The 21,520-nt window shown below is 44.1% G+C and overlaps 3 protein-coding genes across 4 annotated transcripts; 1 reads left to right on the forward strand and 2 right to left on the reverse strand.

Moving 5' to 3' along the window:
• Nucleotides 1–803: 803 nt before the first annotated feature.
• On the reverse strand, nt 804–4,349 carry LOC122612743 (transcription factor Maf). Its single transcript, XM_043786555.1, has one exon. The coding sequence runs from the start codon at nt 3,818–3,820 to the stop codon at nt 2,291–2,293; it is 1,530 nt and encodes a 509-aa protein (XP_043642490.1). The 5' UTR covers nt 3,821–4,349; the 3' UTR covers nt 804–2,290.
• A 6,350-nt stretch (nt 4,350–10,699) lies between these two features.
• Nucleotides 10,700–13,426, reverse strand: LOC122613482 (alpha-tocopherol transfer protein). 2 transcript variants are annotated; one of them, XM_043787683.1, is made up of 6 exons: nt 13,278–13,426; nt 11,884–12,043; nt 11,729–11,823; nt 11,319–11,660; nt 11,050–11,228; nt 10,700–10,976 (listed from the first exon to the last, which is right to left on the reverse strand). In XM_043787683.1, exons 2-6 carry the CDS (start codon nt 12,017–12,019, stop codon nt 10,853–10,855), a joined length of 876 nt encoding a protein of 291 aa, XP_043643618.1. In that variant the 5' UTR covers nt 12,020–12,043; nt 13,278–13,426; the 3' UTR covers nt 10,700–10,852. The 2 variants fall into 2 exon arrangements, with proteins under 2 accessions (XP_043643618.1, XP_043643617.1); XM_043787682.1 differs by lacking the exon at nt 13,278–13,426 and adding an exon at nt 12,248–12,358.
• A 1,951-nt stretch (nt 13,427–15,377) lies between these two features.
• On the forward strand, nt 15,378–21,484 carry LOC122612794 (DNA topoisomerase 2). Its single transcript, XM_043786626.1, has 5 exons — nt 15,378–15,620; nt 16,537–17,124; nt 17,182–17,605; nt 17,670–20,707; nt 20,776–21,484. The coding sequence occupies exons 2-5, from the start codon at nt 16,567–16,569 to the stop codon at nt 21,091–21,093; spliced, it is 4,338 nt and encodes a 1,445-aa protein (XP_043642561.1). The 5' UTR covers nt 15,378–15,620; nt 16,537–16,566; the 3' UTR covers nt 21,094–21,484.
• Nucleotides 21,485–21,520: the final 36 nt, after the last annotated feature.

Here is a 21,520-nt window from a genome sequence, read left to right on the forward strand (position 1 = left end):
ATGGCCCTCTGATTATTGCCGAATTACGCCGCCCCAACTGAAAGCTGGACTGCTCCAAAGTATCCCCCTTTAGGGGTCGGCAGATGGCGATTGATCTGATGCTGATCTCCATGTTGACGATTGTAATCCAATGCTGCACTTCGGCTGGATCTCCTACTCCTCCAGTGCTCCTGCATGCGCCGTTACGCGACCCAAGTTTGTTGACTGAAGTTATCGGAGCCCGGAGGGATCGAAGTGTTTATTTTGATTCTTAAACTGTTGCCCGTGGTGGTCGGCATCGCTGGAAGCCCATTTACCCATGCCGACAGACCACACAGAAGAATCCGCTTCTCGGAAAGAGTCGAGATAAGACCCCAAATCTATGATGCAAGCTGAGACCTACTGGGCTTCTAAAGCCCAGATATGAATGTGGCCTGAGACATAATAATACATCATGATATAATGGAATACTATAAAAAAATGCATTGTTAGACTTACGAATTGGAATTATCAATTGTTCAAATTATCAATCAGTCAAAGGACTTCGTTAAGATCACTCAATGAATCCGTATGATTATTTAATAATGCAATAGCTAATTTTAATAGCTAATTCAATAAAAATGCTACACTGAATCTAAAGTCGAACGCCTACTAGCAAGATTACAAACCTTAAGAAACCATTTTTGTTAAATCTTAAATCTAGACTTGTTTTTATAATTCGGTTTCCGACATAATTTTATTCAATGTATGCGCTGGAAAGGAAATGACCAAAAACGTACGCACTTTGGTTTATTAATTAATTTAGATTTATTTATTACTAAATTGTTTTATGCACACTTATCAACTACTCACAATTGTTTTTAGTTAGTAATTAATCTTTCATTTTCCGGCCCAGTATTCGTGTGCTTCGTCTTGTTTCACAAAGACAGAAATCTGAATCCATTCAAAATATCTTAAATTTACAGAACCTTTATCTTTATCCGTAAGTGTGTTGGTGTATGTACATTATTTTCCATCATCGTTTTCAGTGCTCATTACATTGTATAGGACTTGTTTGTTAGTTTACTTCAGTTGAGTTTTGTTCTTCGGTTCGATCCAGTTTCACTTTATACATCGGTTCTTTCAGTTTGCGGTGTTTAATCGTAATACAACCTTTAGTTTTATTAGATGTATTGCTACTGAAGGGTTGGAGTTTTGAGGGGGTGTGGCTAAAACGGAAACGGAAGGGGAATGGAAGGGGAAAGAAAGGGAAAGGGAAACACGGCCTCTAGAACAACTATCGCATCTATGATATTATAATTCGCTTCTGCTTCGCTTAATACTAGTAGAGAAACTAAGGCTAGAACTAATCAACAAATAAGCGTGTGTTACTAACTCGTACTTTGTAATAATGTAGCGATTGATAATCAGAAGCTGCTAGTTATATTACCTTTTTGTTTTTGTTCCTTGGGTTTATACAATGTTTGTCCTTTATACATACGAGCTCCAATTAGTTTTATTTATAATCGATCTTTGCCTTAGTCAGACTGATTATCAGCAAAAGTTCCATCCAAACGGGCACTCTCTCTCACTTTTCTTTCTCATCTATCATCTCATCTATCTCAATCTCTGTCGATCACTTTCCAAGTTCTCAAACTGATATTCATCGGAATTTATTGTCACAATCAGAATAATGGCGAATTAAACGCTCGAAAAGCCCCAATAAAAAATTGTAAAGTAACTAAGTTCAACCGAATTCCTTGAAAACCGACTAATTTTTCAGCATTATTGATTAAATGGAAATGTTTTTAAGTTAATGAGGGAAAATGTGCTTAATGTAGTGACTTAATGTTATCTAAATCGCGTGAATAAATATCAACAGTGGTGGTAATGGGAATGCACTTCTCTTGAAAATCAACCTAATTACTAAATTAAATTTAGGAATACACAGAAATAGGTATAAGCTTACAATAACGCTTGGTTTAACATAAATCATTTTGAATGTATAACAAACAGAATTTCCATTCTGACACTTAACCCTTTGGAAACGCTTTTACAAACACCTTTTGGAAAGTGGAGACTATTTGGAGAACATTCTTGAAATAGTACAAATTTACTTTACATTGTGTCTAGGAAAAGCTCTTGGAAATGACAAACTCTTTGGGAAGTACCTTAAGCTCGGAACGATTTCTACTTAGTTGACCAGCTGCTGGGAATTCCACTGTGGACCCCGATGCTGGAGATGGAGTTGCTGATGGTGCTGCTGCTGCGAGGAGGAGGATGAGGATGCGGATGCCGATGCGGAAGAGCCGCTGGCCACTGCCAACTGGCGTCAGAGGTAGAACTCCGGAGAGCTTTGGCTATCGCCGCCGGCGGATGCACCTCCTGCACCGCCCACCCCACTTGCCGCTCGCTGCAGACGCTGCATGAGGGCATCCCGCTCCTGGCAGACCCTCGAGTACTCCAGCTTCAGGCGGTGCAGATCCTGGTTGAGCACCCGGTTGGCCTTCTCCAGCTCGTGGCGCTGATGGAGTCGCTTTGACCGGCAGTTCTGGGCATAGCCGCGATTCTTCAGAGTGCGTCGCTTCTGCTTCAGACGCACTACCTCCTCCCGTGGGCATCCATGGAGTCGCTTGTTCAGCTCCCGCACCGTCAACGTGGTCAGCATGTCGTCATTGAGGCAATCCTCTAACGTGGCATTGCTGTAGGCACCCGAACATGTTCTGGGCGACATGTTGTTTGAGGATCTGGTTGAGCTGGCGGAGAGTGGGCGGCAGGGTTGGAGGGCAGCCCGTGTGATGACGCATGATCCGCCACCCACGCTGCCGGGTCCACCGCTCCCGCTTCCACTGCCTCCTCCGCCCCCGCTGCTGCCACTCCCGTTGCTGGGCACTTGGGGCAGACAAGTTGGCGTCAGGGATCCCGATGCACTGCCGTACGAATTTGAATGCATGTTGATGGGCGTCAGTTCCAGATTGTGGAAGTGGTGGTGATGGTGATGCGGGTACTTGCTCTGCTGCAGCATCACCTGGTGGGGATGACCGCCGTGTCCATGCGGATGATGCTGCGCCTGCATCAACGGCTGTCCATGATGGTGGTGATGAGCTGCCGCCGCCTGCAAGGCGTAGTCCCGCTGCCTGTCCCACTCCTCCGCCTCCTCCTGGGAGCCCGGATAGGGCAAAGGTCGTAGATCCAGCGGCTGCTGGTCCGCCCGGATCGAGTTGGTCAGCCACATCATGTCGTGGCTCAGTCCGGCACTCACCGACGCTGCTCCGGCAGAGGCAGCTGCTGCAGCGGCGGCGGAGGCGGATACGGAACTTCCCGGTGTCCTGGCATAGTGGTGTGCGTAAGTCTGAGCCGGACAGCTGCTGCTGCCGGTGGGCGAGCCCACTACGGGTGGCGTTTCCGGCGGCGTTGAGGGCACTCCGCCTGGAACACCCGCTCCCGAAGATGTGTTCACCAGAATCGCCTGTCCGGGCAGCGGACCATACTGCTCTGGTGGCGGAGAGAGCGGTTGCAGGCGCCGTTCATCCATGTGCCACTGGTGATGGCCGGAGAAGGACCTCAGCTTTATGTGCGGCGATGGAGAGACTTCGACTGCTCCGGCGGGTTCTGGTCCGGACAGCGGCAGCGAGTCCGGCTCATCGTCCGGATTCGTTGGATCGCCGTGAATCGTCGTCCATTTCACCGCCACCGGCTGCGGCGGACTGTGATCCTCGCGCTTCACATGGCCAAGGGCCGTCGCCTGGGATGCGGCGCCGGCTCCGTGCGCCTGACCAGCTCCATTTCCGCCCACCTCCAGGTGGTGCAGATCGAACTCCTGCACGTACGTGTCGTTTATGGTGGGATCTTCCATTTTCATTGGATCGACCAGGGACCGGACAGGGTCGATTACGGGTCTCACATGCAAGGGTGTGTCCGTGGTGTTTGGTGGGTGGTGGTGGTAGTGGGTGGTCTCAAAGGTCAACTACGCGATCGGGGTTCACGGAACCAAACACTGGCTTTTGGCCTGCGGTTCAGCTTAGTTTTATCTTGTTCTCTGGATTTAGATTACGTTTTTTAGGGTTTACCCTAGATTCTTTCAGTTATGTACTGAATTACTTCAGTGTTTATTTGGTCGGCGGTTTGTTAATTTTCGTTGTAAGAGATTGGCTTAATTATTTATGATTTCAAATGTAAGTATGCTTTTATTCAAGCGATCACTTTCCGCACTTTGGGGCTTAATTCGTTTATAAGCTCGCTCTCTTTCCAATTTTGCTCACTAATTTCGCGAACGCGCTTTTCGCGTCCAATGTGAAAGAGTTAACGGTGGCGACTGAACTCCGGGTCCGGTTCAACTACGGCCGGACTGAATCTGACTCTGACTGGAGGGTGGCTCTGCTCTGGAAGCTCTGCTCTGGATGCTCTGCAACGCAACGCGCGCACACCCATTCCCATTCCCATTCCCATACACATAGCACACCCACACCCACACATACCCATTCCTTTTCCCAACAGCCGACAAACAAAACGACTTGCCAAAACCAAAAAGCCGACCAGCACAACAACAACCAAACCCGAGCTCGAACGCCATTCGCTGATGGCTTTTTGCTGCGAGGGAACTCCTGCTGGAATCGTGGAAATGGCAGTTCCAGTGGAAGGAAAGGGGCGGAAGGGCGGTGTACTTGTAGTTGTTGTTGGTGCTTTCGCCGGTTGCTGCTCTCTCGCACAACAGTCGCACCGGGAAAGCTTCGTAGATTCTGTGCACTGCACAGTGGGATGGAAATAGCAAATACTTGTATGCATGTATAAAATATATATATTTCTGAATTTGTACAACTTTAATTAACATAAACAATTTTAGTAAGTGTTTAAATTTGTTAAGCATTAAAGTATTAAGTATTATTGTTAAGTATTAAAGAAACATAGCAAGTGGTAGTTCAAACAATTGAAACAGTCTACCAAAACTGAACTGCTCAACGTGCCAGAACAATTTTTGCCTAACCTAAATACCATACATAAAGGTTTAACCGGTGCAGTGCCTCATAATTGAATTACTTTTATTTTACGAACAGTTGAGCACATATATTATATACTTACAATTTATTTAATGTTTAAATTTCGGAACATATAGCAATAAAAAATAGAAAGTTTAGGTATCTCTTTGTTAGGGAAATGCGTGATAGCAAACTCTTGACCACTGTGCAGGAGGTCTGGGGTTCCACTTTGTTGGTGGTGGAAAGGCAACCGTTGGTGTGGCTGCTCTGCTGCTCGGTTTATTTTGGCAGAGCTCTTGAAGTAGGCGTTTTGAATTGCCATGGAGCGCATAAAAAATGGCACACATAGATACACAGACACACCTTATGCTGTCGTCGGCTCCGCCCACTTTGCCACTGTGTGCGTGTGTGTGTGTTTGTTGGTGTGGCTCTCCCATTTTGCGAATGTGTTGGTGTCTGAATATTTATGAGCAACTACCACGGAAATTCCCACATAGCCCCGTTTACCGATTTCCAGTCTCATTTGGCTGGCCATCGCCACAAGCAGTCGGAGATGGATGTACCCATATGTATGTACACATATCCATATAGGAAAGTATCTGCAGGAGGGGGTCGCACAAACACAAATCCATATCCACATCCACATCCACATCCAGGTCCACTGTTCCATTTTCCAGTGCATAAGTCAATGGGAGATGTTTTAGCCGAGATAAGTCGCTCGATTTGTTTTGGCTCGTATATAATACACTGCCCACTCCATGGCCATGTGTGTGTTTGCTTTGGCCAAAGGATTCCATGGTGCACAGGTGCATCTTTATGCTGAGCCAGCGGAAATGGAGTACAGACCTAAGGAGCCTCCGACGGCCCAACTTGGACACGGGGTGCTCTTGTTTTACTTTAATTTGGTCCCTTTTTTCTGGTTTTGTGTTTTGAGCAAATGTTTTGTCTTCGCTGGCCAAACAGATTGCTCTAATGTAATATTGTTGTGAGATATCGAAAGCCTTTCGCTTTGTTTGAGCAACAAGTTCTGGGTCGTCAGAGAATGTGGGACTACTAAGCCAATTCACCTTTCATATTGAAAGATTCCTAAAAATTATAATACTTTTTGGTTAATTATTTGGCAAAAGATCTGTGGTACCTAAAACCACAGGGGTAGCGATTTTGAGAAGCCAAGATGCTATCTTTTGAACAGCTATTTGCAATGATTTCTGCCATTCTAAATTGTTAAATTGCTTTAATATATGATGCTTTTAATATTATTGCTTATTATTATAAAAGCTTGAACACTATTAGTTTTTGGAAACGGCAAATAATTATTTTAACATTTATTATTTTTTAACCCATGTGTTAGCATCTATAAAATGTATGTTTTTCTATTACACAAATTTTTAAGAAAATTTAATGGATTGTTTTACGATTTGTGGTTAAAACTTTTTTTATTCGCCTGTGGAGAATTTCAATGAACTCCTTCCCCCAGAGAACTATTCCGTATTTGGTTAGCTTGCGAGCCGCAAAAGTGACCACAAAACTTTGTTCCACTTGCTGCGACAACTGGGCCTTGTTGCCGAATCCACCTCCCCCTTGACATCCCGGGCACACCCATTCTCCACGCAATTGTTGTGTCGAAAGGAATCGGCAAGGGGCGGAAGATGGCATAAAACAGGACTCTTCGAGACAGCAGCCCCTCTGCCAGCAGGAAAAACATAAAACAAAATCAAATCAACTGCTGTGGGTGGGAAGAGCGAGGGAAAAAGCAAAGGGAAATGAGAGGGTGGGTAGGGGGTGCTGGGCTTCATTGAAGCTTGTCAAAATTAAATTGAACACAATCGAATTATCCTCTGTATGCTCCATTTGGTTGTCTGTGCTGATTTCCAGTATATGCGGGGATTGGGGGCGGTTCACCAGAGAAGGATGAAAAATCGACAGTAGAAAAAGACAGCTCGACGGTCAGGCAGGAGCAGCACTTAAGCATATTAAAAAGGGTTAAAGGTGTGCAAATATTTACCTGCGGCCAATTAAAAATATTGTTAATAATCAACTGAGAATCGGGGGCAGTCAGTTGGCTGGAGTTCGGGCTTTCAGCCACGTGTTGGCAAACTTTTCGGTTTTCTTATTTGCACTTAACCCCCGTGCCTGAAAGTATGCAATGAAACAGATATTGTACAGATGGGAAAAAGATAGTCCTGCAGAAACAAGGGCGTTAGGATCAGAAAGACGGCTCCTGAGCAATAGTTATTATTAGTAATCAAAATCTTCAAGCTACACAATCGGCTCTAAGCTCTATACTTATATAGATATAATAAATTAAGTTTTGTAAACATCCCAATAGTACTGATGTAAAACCTGTTAATACAATGACGATTTTCTAAATTATCTTCGATAAATTTTGTTGTATATCATGTAGCAAATGTTTATCTGTATGTCACACTATTTATTCGCGTCCTTTTTTCCTCTTTACCTTTTTTTAACAAAAGGGAGTTTTCGATTCCGCAGGTATGCCACAGTCGTGTTACTTTGATTTTATAGCTCTCATTTGCATCCGTTCCGAACTTCGAGGGGCTTCGATTGTCAACTGGAGCTGAATCCGAGTGCAAATATTTGTACGCGATTCCTTTCAATTGCATTTCAATTGTTGCCGCTGATGATGATGTGTATGTGGATGTCAATAATGATATCTTCCCGCATCGAGTGAACGCATTTGACAATGTTTATTACGCCGGATTAGGCAGCATTACAACCTACTGGGAAAAGGCGCTCCAGCATGGTCGCCACCCCGCCACCCCTTCATCAGGCCATGTGGTGATGTGATTGATTGTACCCGACCGTCCATCCCCGTCTCCCCGGAATCCCGCAGATCATCGCCTCAAGTGCACTTTAAGCACGAAGTAAAGTCGTGTTTTATCAGAAGCGACTCCCGGTAAATCTACAGAAAATCGATTTTGAAAAATCAAATAACGTTGACATGTTCACCACAATTTACCTTCCGTACCCCAGTGGAAACCACCCACCACCTCCTTTTTAGCCACAGGTCTCAGTGCACATCTCAGCGGGAGTTGAACTCCATTGGGGGTCGCCTTTGTGCTACACAATGATTTTTACTCGATGTATGCTCCTACTTTTCCAATATAGTATCAATTCCTTGTGACAGGGGATCGAGAACAAGAGAGTCAACTTGGAAATAGACTGGAAGTTAATGCATGTGCACCAATTTTAGTTTTAGGATGGGAGCTATACAGCATTATGTTAAAAAGTAGTTATGATTCAGAAACCCTAAACATATCATGGTAATATCATGTTGTCTTTAAAAATCTTCGTTGGTTAATTGTTAGGAAATCAGATTTCCAATATATAAACAGAAAATTTCCCAACGTGATGTTTCAATATCTCATAATCAGATATAATTTCCATTGGCACACTCAGTTGGCAACCGGTAGTGCAAAGTAAATAAATTGCACAACCATTTATCACTTGGGAGGTCCTTGCCGAGCAAACAAGCTTCGTCCTGCGGCAGGACCTGTGGTAATCGGTGTCTGTGGCAACAGGGCCATAAAGATGCACCATTTACGCGGCATACACCTTCGCCTCGGGCCAGGAATCGTCGTCTTCTGGAGTCAACAAATTGACAGCGAATATTTCAATTATTCTGCCCTGGTCCTTATTTACGGAAATCCCCCAAGACCGAACAATCCCAATAATCCCCATTTCGCGGGGCAGTGGGAAAATGACCCCCGTTCAGCCCAGTTTATGTTTGTTTACAAATCGCTGGACATAATTTATTTGCTCCCATTGTTTTGCTTTAAGCCTGGAATCTGCCTGCCAATCGCTGCGTGATAAACTGCCTTCGGTGATAAGGAAACCGAAACGGCTTGTGAGTGAGGGGTTGATTCGGTCGGGGGCACCCTTGCCAGCTCATTAGGAATCAATTATCCGTTTAGGGTTGCAAACATACCTCCTGGGAGAGAGGGAAAAATTGAAGGTCAGGTACACTGTCAACGGATGTCAACGGATGTCAACTACTGTCAGTTTGACACTGCCTTCGGTGACAGTTGACAGCCGGGGAACGCCCTCAAATGTGTCGCCTGGATAATATGGCCAATTTCGGAAGTGAGCTGTAGATGAGTACGAAATTGGGAAGTTCTATGGGGGATTGTACTGTCTGCATGTCCACAGAATAATAAATCGGAGGTTATTTCAAGAGTAAATTTAGTAAAATTAGTTGCATACTAATAGGAGAGATGGACCATAAGCTATTTAAGGATCGAACAAGTAGCAATAGGTGCTTATTTAAAAGTTAATTATCCTAGCGCACTAGGCGGTTACAAATGGATTCTGATTTACGTTAGCTCAGTTAGAAATTCATTTTCCTTAGTTACTGGTCAACAAGATTTATTTTCCATCGTCCCTGATGATATATGTATAGATCAAAATCCCCAAGATATTGGCTACTTAAAAGACAACACATGTTGGAGAAGGCGAATCCTTTGCCCTTCTGACCGCCTTCTTTGTTTTTCAATAAAACTCGAATAAATTCAGTTTGCAAGCCATAAATTATGTCCAGTTCGGTTTTGCCTCACACACGTGTTGCCAGAAGCCAAAATGCCAAAAAGCCAACTAATAATGCGCATTGGTCGTGCCCCCAAATGTAGGCTATGTGATGTGTGTTTTTTGTCCGAATGTTTTCTCCGTTCTGACTGCCACTGTGTTACTGTCCCCCCCATAAATATTTGCGCAATAAATTTTTTAATCTTGTCGCTTTAATCGCACAAATGTCGCTGTCCTTTATACGCACTCACACAGCTGTCCAGCACGCACACAGATTATGGCCAGCCCCCACCCCAAATCAGCCACACACACATAATGCCAACCTAGACCCCCGGTAGCATCGAAATCAATTTCACTATCGTTGACCAGAGGGCACAGCAAGGACACTGAGGGGAGAAGCGGGGATAGGAGACTGAGTGTGGATACCCTGCACTTGGACAGGCAAACCTGACCGGAACAAAGAGTTCAACCATACAAAATATTTATACACGTTATAATTAAGTTCATAAAAAGTCTATGCAGAACTAAACTCTAAAGTTATAGGTTACACAAAAACCATTTCTAAAATATTAACCAGGAATGCTTATCGACAATACAGAGTACCCAAAGGTCGAGATAGAAATGAAGTACAACCAAACGATATTCTCTTCCGTTTTTTACGCAGACGGCAATGACTTCCGGCGGACGGGGCTGGCGTTGAGACAACGGGATTCAATAAAAAATATCAAACGTATTCGCAACGGTCAGATGGAGGAATCCCCAGCGACCGCTCCCTCTCTTTCCCTCAAGCTCGATCTCGCCTCTCGCTCGCATCCGGTGACAAGACTAGTGCAAACATATTTATGGCCGCCGACTGCATTTTATGCGTTGTCCAACACTCAATTACCATAACGCAGAATGGGCGTGCAGCTAGTTGTCTCGCTCTGGCACCTAACGCACTTTGCATACGAATCGCATAAAACTCGAAGGACCAATATGCTGTACATCCTAACCGAAACGAATCTTTTGCGGGCTGGCTGGGCCATTTGATTCGGTTAGGAGCAAATTATTATTGCCTATTGCCCTAAATTCGGTCGTGATAGCCCATGGGTCATTGATGTGGCCACCAAATGTATTGGGCATTACATTTAAGGTCGCTTCCAACCTCAAATTGTTGGGATGTTGTGGGTATGGTGAATAATACATATTATATTCTAGTCAATTTCAAAATTCTTTAATTTTGAAAAATATCACCTCCTTTGCTTCATTTCAATTTTGAATTATTAAATTACACCTAAGTAGTACAAAATTACAAATAAGATATTCTTGTTTCCCTTTAATATTTTGAAAAGTCAACTGAGAGACCATTGGTACCAAGTGGAGCATAGCATATCATTTTAGGCCTGGTCAAAAATGAATCCCAATTGCTCCATATCCTTTTGGACACTATTACCCGAACACTGCTCCTTCAGCATATCCAACCAGAGCGTATAAGAGTAATCCTCGTGCAAGCCGCCATATCTGAAACGGTGTTAGTTTTGGTGCATTTGTCAAATTCTCATAAATAATAATAATTAATAATTCCATTACTTACCGCTTGGGAAGATGTTCCGGGTTGATGTGTTTGTGCAGGGAAGTCATATCACTGCCATGGATGTAGAGCCTTTCTCGCATGGCGGCATTAAGAAAAGGCTTGAATATCTTGAATGCCGCGTTGAAGACCCAATTCTGGTTTACAATATGGAAGGCGGATGTTCTAATGGGCATTGAGGTCTGTAAGTGAAATGTTGGTTAAACAGTTTTTAGATGTAATAAAAAGGCCTGATGTCTACGAAAGATTTACAACTTTACGTGTTATCATACCAATAGAATAATCATCTTCTGAGCCACGCTGGGACTCAGGTGCAGTATGTGTTCCAAGCCCAGATCCTTCAGATCGAATATTCCCACTCCTCCGACGATCTGTGAGATGGGTTCCAAGCTCCCCAGTTCCTGCAGGACAATGGTGGCACGGAATATATCGTCTACGGTTACTCGATTGGGTCGCCACAGTCCAAAACGGTAGATGAGTATCCTGTGGCCATGTTGATCCCGATAGGGAGTTACTGTCAGGATGTCCGATTGTCCAACGTGTCGCAGATCCAGAGGTCGGACCTTCTCATAATAGCTTTTGTTCTGCTCCCGAAACTTGTAGTAGCTGCAGAGCTGAAATCCATACGTAATACGTAGATTTTGCATACTTCTATAATATAGATTTTCTTAAGTTGTCTTACCAATTTGTAACTGTTCTCGATTTTCCAGTATCGGGCTCTTAAAAATTTCTCCAGGTACCTCGCATCATTTCGGTGTGGCTGGCATTCATTGTGTTCTAAAGGGGATTAGTTAAGGGTCGTTTGGATAGGCACCTTTGACTTCTTATATAACCAACCTAATATGTAGTTACGGAATTCTTCGATGACCTTATCCTTGGAGCTGGGACATTCGCCGTGCTCCTGGGCAAGTCGCCGGATGTGCTCAGGAACCTCCTCCTCGGTGATGTTTAACTTGTGCTCGATGGTGGGCATGGTGCGGGATCCACTGCAGGTCGTCTAAAAAAGGCCCAAACTATAGTTACAAAGTGGCCATAAGGGGGTGCACTACTGAACGCTCTTCGCTCGCGCCAAAAGTAAATAAACATAAATCTGGTTGAGAAAAACGCAATATGACTGCTAGCGACATTTCGCCCCCCAGATTGACATTGAAATTTCAGGGCGATTCGGCATGCCACTGGTGGGTGATTTTCCTGTTGTTACCATTGATGGGCTGTGCTCCGCTCGACTCCAAGTGTGAAACTGAGCCCCCGAACGGAATGGGGCCCCCAGAATGGGGCCAAATGGTGACAGTCCCAGGCGAATTGCTGTTTGTTGTTACACATGTATGCGACCATTAAATATTAACTAGAAACCGAACAACAATGAACATCGCGATAGAGCGAAGGAGACAGCCAATGAGTGATAACAGTGTGTCACAGAGCTGAAGCTATATTTAGTGAATCTGCTATACCTAATTGATGGAGCGCGAACCCACATGAATTATAGAGGAATATATTAAGCTTCTTCAACGTGTTAAGCAATTGGCTTCATTAGATACTAAATATTTACATTATACTACCTTTGGAGCTGTTTCCAGTAATCAATATATAAATAGGTTTATCTTCGTAAATTAAAAATATATGTACATTTTTATTGTATAATACTTGACTCCAGTATCCAGCCTCCTCTCCAAAATATGTGCTCTTGAAAGTGTACTTCGACCAGCCTTGGCCTGAATTCTATCCCTACAACCAAGACGCAGAGCCAGACCCAGCCTTGCCCTGGTGAACCCTGCGATTGCGGAGGAGCCGCTCCCTGATAAGCCATTATCCACTGCGTTACCAGTTCGCCAACGGCTAATCAGGTCACTGGGTTGAGAGTTTGACACGTATTTGGCAGATAACAATGATGATGCCACCGCGATCTCAAAGTGCAGCACATGCAAATTTCACACGTGGTGGCCGTGCAAAGTGCCTGGGTCAATATTTAATCATATTCCACAAATTCCAACTAATTACACATTATGCACTTGTAAGAACGACTGATTGCAGTGCTGAAGCCCCACCACATAGTTCGGTTCAAGTGTTAATGAACTCGCCATTGTTGTCGTTAATTGTCCCTATGGACTTGATAGTCACAAGAATAGTGAACTCCATTAGGGTGTTTGATTATAAGCAATTATTTCACAGCCCCGCCTGTCGGCAACACCTGTTTTATTACCCCATTAGTTCGGGGTCTCCACTTTCATTACCAGGTAATAATCCAATCCGAGTGGCGGTTACTGTTTCTGGTCACGGTTCTTCCAGCTTGCAGTACGGGGAATCCGGCTTAGCGAAGATCGCGCACAAGTGGCATCGCAGAAGCTGGGAATGAAACTGAACTGGGTATCGTTTAGAACAGAAGATTTTGTGAACAGAAGTCTCAATGGAAAAAGTCGTGAAAAAGCGCAGTAATAATGACTCTAAACCAGTATGCGAGAATAAGCAACCAGCATATGAAAATGGGGAGAGCCAGCTCGATCATCCATCGACGATGGAAACACTCTTAAAAACGCAACCGAGTCAAATTTGCTTATTAACACTACAGATTTATCGCAAACACAAATAAAATATTTCAGGCCCATTGCTAAAGCAAATATTACAAATATTACCAATGCCAAATTATTATTATTATTAATTTTAGTTGTAGGATGGGCACAAGTGCACCAATATTCATTAAAGCATCCGCAATGAACTGTACTTCACTCTGTTTAGAATTTTCCCATGCATCAGCTGAAACTCCCAACTTGGCAGGGTACAAACTGCACTACGCATATAGAGAGCTCTTAGCTGATGCTTGTCAGACGAGAATTAACAGCATTTGAGGAGTAGAGAACATTTCTGGATGATATTTGATGCTGTGCAAGTTCAATGAGCTCCGTTGACGTCATTGCGTGAAGGGTGCTTCATTACCCAAGCAGAAATTCCGAGTAATTCAAACGAAACTTAAATGCTTATCCAGAATGTTCTTCGTTGTTCGCACTTTTCAGAAAACATGTTTCTGTGCTGGAGTGAAAATCGCAAGGGGATGGGGAGAAACATGCCCCTTTGTGACGTTTTGTTGGGCAAGGTCAGTCAAAATGGCAGAAAGAAAACCTGTTCGCTTTTAGCCATGGTCTTGGCTCTGACTGCCTGGGCAATTGGCTTTGGAATATTCATATTACCAGGTGGTTAATTGGAAAGCAATCTGCACTTCAACGGTGCGAAATTTAATTGCTGAACTGTCACTCTAGCTGAAATCTTTGTTTTTCATGTCAATCGGTTTAGTTAGGAACATCAATTATTATACACTGATATGGGAAAACAAGCATGCAATGCATGTCTATGGGACATTGCGCTAAATGCTTTATATTTAAATAAAATTTAAATCGGACTGCTATCTCTCGCTAACATTTATTTCCATGCCTATTTATTATGCCTTAAAAATAGTTGAAATGTTAATTACAATATTTAAAAACACTATTTTCCACAAGCGTAGCTTTTAAAAAGGAATGGAAACCCAAAAAAGGTTATTTCTTTAAGGGGGAAACTACCTTTAGAGACCGAAAAAAAAGTTTTTTTTAAGTAGTTTTGTAAGGTTTTGAAGACATTTAAATTTATAAGTAATAAAGAAAATTTTTTCTTCAAAAGTGAAAATTGTATTTCAACAAATTTTACAAGGATCCTTTAAGTCATATCACCGCTGACATCATAATTTGCGTAAGTGATGCTGCTAACAATTTTAGTCTAAATTCAACAAACCAAACATTTTAATACTCGAAAGGGTTTCTTGTCGTCGATAAACTAATATCTTTTCGAAAGTCAAAAATTGTAATTGCTGTCAAAAAGTGTCTAAAAATGTTTTGGTTTTAAAATCTTTAATGTATATAGAACAACTTTGTATGCTCCTTAAAATAAAATCTATATGATTTGTTATCACTTGCACAAATGTAAAAATCATGGTTTCGAGAAAATTATGTTTAAAATTTGCGGTCATGGAAAGACTGGCTCGGCGCCAGTAACTTCCGAAAGGCATCTCTTCCACAAATTCGAGAATAAGCTTTTTAAAACAATTTCTTTAAATTTTTATTTAAAACTTACATTTATTTACATTTCCTTATTTTATTAATCATCTTTAGAATTAACGGTTGCTGTACTCATCAACGTGATTGGACAGAACTTAAAATTGTGATTTCAGCGATCACGCTTTTAGCAAATACACCCACCACAGTTAGCAGTCTAACTTAGCAAAGACACCATCCAACAAAACACTGAAACTACAATTATCGATGGCGAAGTCGTTTAAACATCGATTGTGCGCCCTGCCAGCACTAAAACCACTTCTAGGTCTCATTTGTTGTCAGTTGTGAAAAGTTGTTAAATGTGCTGTGCGTATTTTAAAATTTAGTTGCGAACTGTAAAAGTGTTAGCACAGGGCAGCAGACGCGTGGGGCACATACAAGTCGAAAATTGTAGTGCACCGCCTCGTTTATCGCCTGCAACATCGAGTTTTGCCGCGCTTCGGTTGTCGGCGGCAGCAACAAAAAGCAGCAGAATCTTTGCAATTTTTAAACCAGGTAAGCAGGGAATGCCAAATCATGTTAATAGAAGTGGGTTGAACGGAAAAGCGTGAAGACCATGTCAAATAATACTTTATTATGATGGATATAGCAATTTTTCGGCAGCGTCGCTTGCAAATTAAAAATGGCGATACCGGTATAGATAGCTCATTATCTGATGTTAGGCTTTAAAAAACTATAGTTTCGTGGTCACTCAGAGCCGAGCCTACATGTAAACCTAAATTTGTTTGCATTAAAGTAAAAACTCTTTGGAAACCTTAACAAAAAATAATAAATAGCACTGAGTACCGGCAAACGCCAGTAAACACGCACACTCACGCATACAGACGGGCGCACGCCAAGCGTTGCCGCAAAAGAGACAGGGCTGTTATTTCAAAGTGAGCAGAGAATCTGTTCCCAGTACAGTAGCACCAGGCGAAATAATACTTAATTTGCAATTTATCAGTTCGTCTGCGGTAAACTCCATTTATCGCAGCCAACGTATTCCCATTTGGCCTAGTCCCATTCCATTCCGGCGTTTGTCTGGACGGAATTCACTCATTGCGCGGGCGCGCGTTTGTTTTTTTCCGCCGTGGGTACAGTGTGCATTCATTAATAAAAAATTTGTGAAGAGCATTACCACATACCATTGCACAACCATCACCCGTATTGAGTGGCTATTAAACAGTGGATATAAACAGAAACAGAATTTGTTATTAATAAATATGAATATTAATAATTTATATTAATAATATTAATATTAGCTACTGTTGACAGACTGATGGACACTGTAGTCTTCTGCTGGTCGCTTTGGTTTTTTTTACTTTGTAAAACGCAGACAAAGTCATTAATAGTACCTAAGGCAATGGCTCGAAACAGTTCGGCGTACAGTTGCTTCAGTAATTAACAAACGCTTTTTGTTTGCCCTTCGAAGATCCAGCTTAAGCACAGCGGCAGTAGCATCATGGAGAACGGAAACAAGGCCTTGTCTATCGAACAGATGTACCAGAAGAAGTCGCAGCTGGAGCATATTCTCCTGCGGCCCGACTCGTACATCGGTTCCGTGGAGTTCACCAAGGAGCTGATGTGGGTGTATGACAACTCGCAAAACCGGATGGTGCAGAAGGAGATATCTTTCGTGCCCGGCCTCTACAAGATCTTCGACGAGATCCTTGTGAATGCGGCAGATAACAAGCAGCGCGACAAGAGCATGAACACTATAAAGATCGACATCGATCCGGAGCGCAATATTGTGTCCGTGTGGAACAACGGCCAGGGTATTCCGGTGACCATGCACAAGGAGCAGAAGATGTACGTGCCCACGATGATATTTGGTCATCTGCTGACCTCGTCGAACTACAACGACGATGAGAAGAAGGTCACTGGCGGCAGGAACGGATACGGAGCGAAGCTGTGTAACATATTCTCCACCAGCTTCACCGTGGAAACTGCCACAAGGGAATACAGGAAAAGCTTCAAGCAGACTTGGGGCAACAATATGGGAAAAGCATCCGATGTGCAGGTAAGGAAATACCATTCATTGTTTATAACATTTATCTAATGCTCAGTACACCCACAGATCAAAGACTTCAATGGCACTGACTACACTCGCATCACATTCAGTCCCGATCTGGCCAAGTTCAAGATGGAGAATCTCGATGAAGACATTGTGGCTCTGATGTCGCGTCGCGCCTACGATGTGGCCGCCTCATCTAAGGGCGTATCCGTCTTCCTAAACGGCAACAAACTTTCTGTACGCAACTTCAAAGACTATATTGATTTGCACATAAAGAGCACGGACGACGACTCTGGCCCACCGATCAAGATAGTCCACGAAGTTGCCAACGAGCGGTGGGAGGTTGCCTGCTGTCCCTCGGATCGCGGCTTCCAACAGGTCTCGTTTGTCAACTCGATAGCTACCTACAAGGGCGGTCGGCATGTGGACCATGTGGTAGACAATCTCATCAAGCAACTTCTCGAGGTTCTAAAAAAAAAGAACAAAGGTAGTGTTAACTTAATGCGTATTGCTTTAAACTACAACTAATACTTGTTTTTAATCTCTTTCAGGTGGCATCAACATCAAGCCGTTCCAGGTCCGGAACCATCTTTGGGTTTTCGTCAACTGTTTGATAGAGAACCCCACTTTCGACTCGCAGACCAAGGAGAACATGACTCTGCAACAAAAAGGCTTCGGCTCCAAGTGCACCCTCTCAGAAAAGTTCATCAACAACATGTCCAAGTCTGGCATCGTGGAGTCTGTGCTGGCGTGGGCCAAGTTCAAGGCCCAAAATGACATTGCTAAGACGGGCGGTCGCAAGTCAAGCAAGATCAAGGGCATTCCCAAGCTGGAGGACGCTAACGAGGCCGGTGGAAAGAACTCGATTAACTGTACCCTCATCCTGACTGAGGGAGACTCAGCCAAGTCCTTGGCTGTATCCGGTCTGGGCGTTATTGGCCGAAATTTCTACGGCGTGTTCCCTCTTAGGGGTAAACTTCTAAATGTGCGAGAAGCTAATTTCAAGCAACTTTCGGAGAATGCGGAAATCAACAATTTGTGCAAGATCATCGGTTTGCAATACAAAAAGAAGTATCTCACGGAAGACGATCTAAAAACCCTGCGCTATGGCAAAGTGATGATCATGACAGATCAGGATCAGGATGGCTCCCACATCAAGGGTCTCTTAATAAACTTCGTCCACACCAATTGGCCAGAGCTTCTGCGTCTGCCCTTCCTTGAAGAGTTCATTACACCCATTGTGAAAGCAACCAAAAAAAACGAGGAGTTATCTTTCTACTCGCTACCCGAGTTTGAGGAGTGGAAAAATGATACAGCTAATCACCATACGTACAATATCAAGTACTATAAGGGTTTGGGTACTTCGACCTCCAAGGAGGCGAAAGAATATTTCCAAGATATGGAACGCCATCGCATCTTATTTAAGTACGATGGATCGGTGGATGATGAAAGCATCGTTATGGCCTTCTCCAAGAAACACATCGAGTCGAGGAAGGTATGGCTTACCAACCACATGGACGAGGTGAAGCGTCGCAAGGAGCTCGGTTTGCCAGAGCGATATCTCTACACTAAGGGCACCAAACACATCACCTATGCGGACTTCATCAATCTGGAGTTGGTGCTGTTCTCGAATGCTGACAATGAGCGCTCTATTCCTAGTCTGGTGGATGGCTTGAAGCCGGGTCAGCGGAAGGTGATGTTCACTTGCTTTAAGAGGAACGACAAGCGTGAGGTTAAGGTAGCCCAGCTATCCGGATCGGTGGCCGAGATGTCGGCCTACCACCACGGAGAGGTTTCCCTGCAGATGACAATCGTGAATCTAGCCCAGAACTTTGTGGGTGCCAACAACATTAATCTGCTTGAGCCACGCGGTCAATTTGGTACTCGCTTGACGGGAGGCAAGGACTGTGCCAGCGCTCGTTACATTTTCACTTTAATGTCTCCCTTGACGCGACTCATATACCATCCATTGGACGATCCACTTTTGGACTACCAGGTGGACGATGGCCAAAAGATCGAGCCTCTGTGGTATCTCCCCATCATACCAATGGTATTGGTAAACGGAGCCGAGGGTATCGGAACTGGATGGTCCACGAAGATATCCAACCACAATCCTCGTGAGATAATGAGCAATCTAAGGAAGATGATAAACGGAGAAGAGCCAAAAGTGATGCATCCGTGGTACAAGAACTTTGCAGGACGCATGGAGTACGTGTCGGATGGTCGTTACGTTCAGACTGGTAACATACAAATTTTGCCAGGAAACCGTGTAGAAATCACTGAACTTCCTGTGGGCGTTTGGACGCAAAACTACAAAGAAAATGTACTGGAGCCTTTGGCGAACGGCACCGAAAAGGTTAAGGCCATTATTTCGGACTACAGGGAGTATCATACAGACACCACCGTTCGCTTTGTGATCACCTTCGCAACTGGAGAATTTGAGCGCCTTCAAGCCGAGGAAGGTGGCTTTTACCGAGTGTTCAAACTTACCACGACGCTGTCGACTAACCAGATGCATGCCTTCGACCAGAACAACTGTCTGCGACGCTTCCCCACTGCTATCGATGTCCTTAAAGAGTTCTTCGAACTACGTCGCGAGTACTACGCGCGCCGGAAGGACTTTTTGGTCGGCCAGCTAACGGCGCAGGCTGATCGCCTTAGTGATCAGGCGCGCTTTATTCTCGAGAAGTGCGAGAAGAAGCTGGTGGTGGAGAACAAGCAGCGCAAGGCCATGTGCGATGAGTTGTTGAAGCGTGGATACCGCCCCGATCCCGTCAAGGAGTGGCAGCGCCGCATCAAAATGGAAGACGCCGAGCCAGCTAATGAGGAGGACGACGAAGAGGAGGAGGCAGCTCCCAGTGTCAGCTCAAAGGTTAAGAAGGAAAAGGAAGTTGATCCAGAAAAGGCCTTTAAGAAGCTAACTGATGTCAAAAAGTTCGACTACCTTCTGGGAATGTCCATGTGGATGTTAACAGAGGAAAAGAAGAACGAGCTGCTCAAACAGCGCGACGCCAAACTAGCCGAATTGGAAAACCTGCGCAAGAAAACGCCAGAGCTTCTTTGGCTGGATGATTTGGATGCTCTCGAGTCAAAGTTAAATGAAGTAGAGGAGAAGGAGCGCCTAGAAGAGCAGGGAATCAATCTCAAGACCGCGAAGGCTTTGAAGGGCCAGAAGTCTGTCTCAGCTAAGGGCAGAAAGGTTAAGTCCGCGGCAGGCGGAGCGGGTGCTGGAGACGTATTTCCTGATCCCGATGGAGAACCTGTGGAGTTTAAGGTCACCGAAGAAATCATAAAGAAAATGGCAGCGGCTGCCAAGGTGGCTCAGGCGGCTAAAGAGCCGAAGAAACCCAAAGAACCCAAGGAGCCGAAAGTGAAGAAGGAACCAAAGGGCAAGCAGATTAAAGCGGAACCTGATGCCAGCGGCGATGAGGTAGACGAGTTTGATGCAATGGTCGAGGGCGGCGCAAAAACCTCACCCAAGGCCAAGAAGGCGGCTGTCAAGAAGGAGCCGGGAGAAAGAAAGCCGCGCCAAAAGAAGGAGAACGGCGGTGCGCTCAAGCAAAGCAAGATTGACTTCAGCAAGGCCAAGGTATGTTTTCAGTAATTGTCCAAGTTTTAAAATTGTGTTTTCAATTTTAACATTTTCTTCTTTTGTAGGCGAAGAAAAGCGACGATGATGTTGAAGAAGTTACACCTCGTGCAGAACGTCCTGGACGTCGACAGGCCAGTAAGAAGATAGACTACAGCTCGTTGTTTTCGGATGAGGAGGAAGACGGTGGCAACGTTGGATCTGATAATGACGCAAATGCCAGCGATGAAGATTCTCCAAAACGTCCGACCAAGCGAGTTCGAGAGGATGAGAGCAGCGGAGGAGCCAAGAAGAAAGCTCCGCCCAAGAAGCGGCGTGCTGCAATTGAAAGTGATGATGATGATGTCGAGTTTGATGACGATGATGATTCTGATTTCAATTGTTGAGTAACCAATTGCCGTACAAGATATTGATCGAAGTATTTAGCAAGCGAATCGACTATTGGAATCAGCATCATTATCCGGAGAGAATCTCGAGGAGGCGCTTTTATGTGCGGACTTGCTCGCCACGATTGTTTATTATTTTATAATCTTTCAACGTTCTCCTCGATGTTCACGTCAATGTTTTATATTTCGTGTTTTTAACTTAAGATAACAACTTCGCTACATTCGTTTACTGTAGCTGATTCTGTGTTCCAGAGCAGCAAGAAAGCCACCAAGAGGAATTTACAAACATAATATCGATGTATTAACATGTTTCATAAAGATAGTTTGTAGTCTCCTAAACGTTTTCTTCATGTAAATAAATCAATTTTGCCTAATGGCTAATACTTTAAAAGTTAATTGTCTTTACTGGTATTAAAGGAGTGCTATC

Source organism: Drosophila teissieri, chromosome 2R, assembly GCF_016746235.2.
Source record: "Drosophila teissieri strain GT53w chromosome 2R, Prin_Dtei_1.1, whole genome shotgun sequence".
NCBI classification, from domain to species: domain Eukaryota; kingdom Metazoa; phylum Arthropoda; class Insecta; order Diptera; family Drosophilidae; genus Drosophila; species Drosophila teissieri.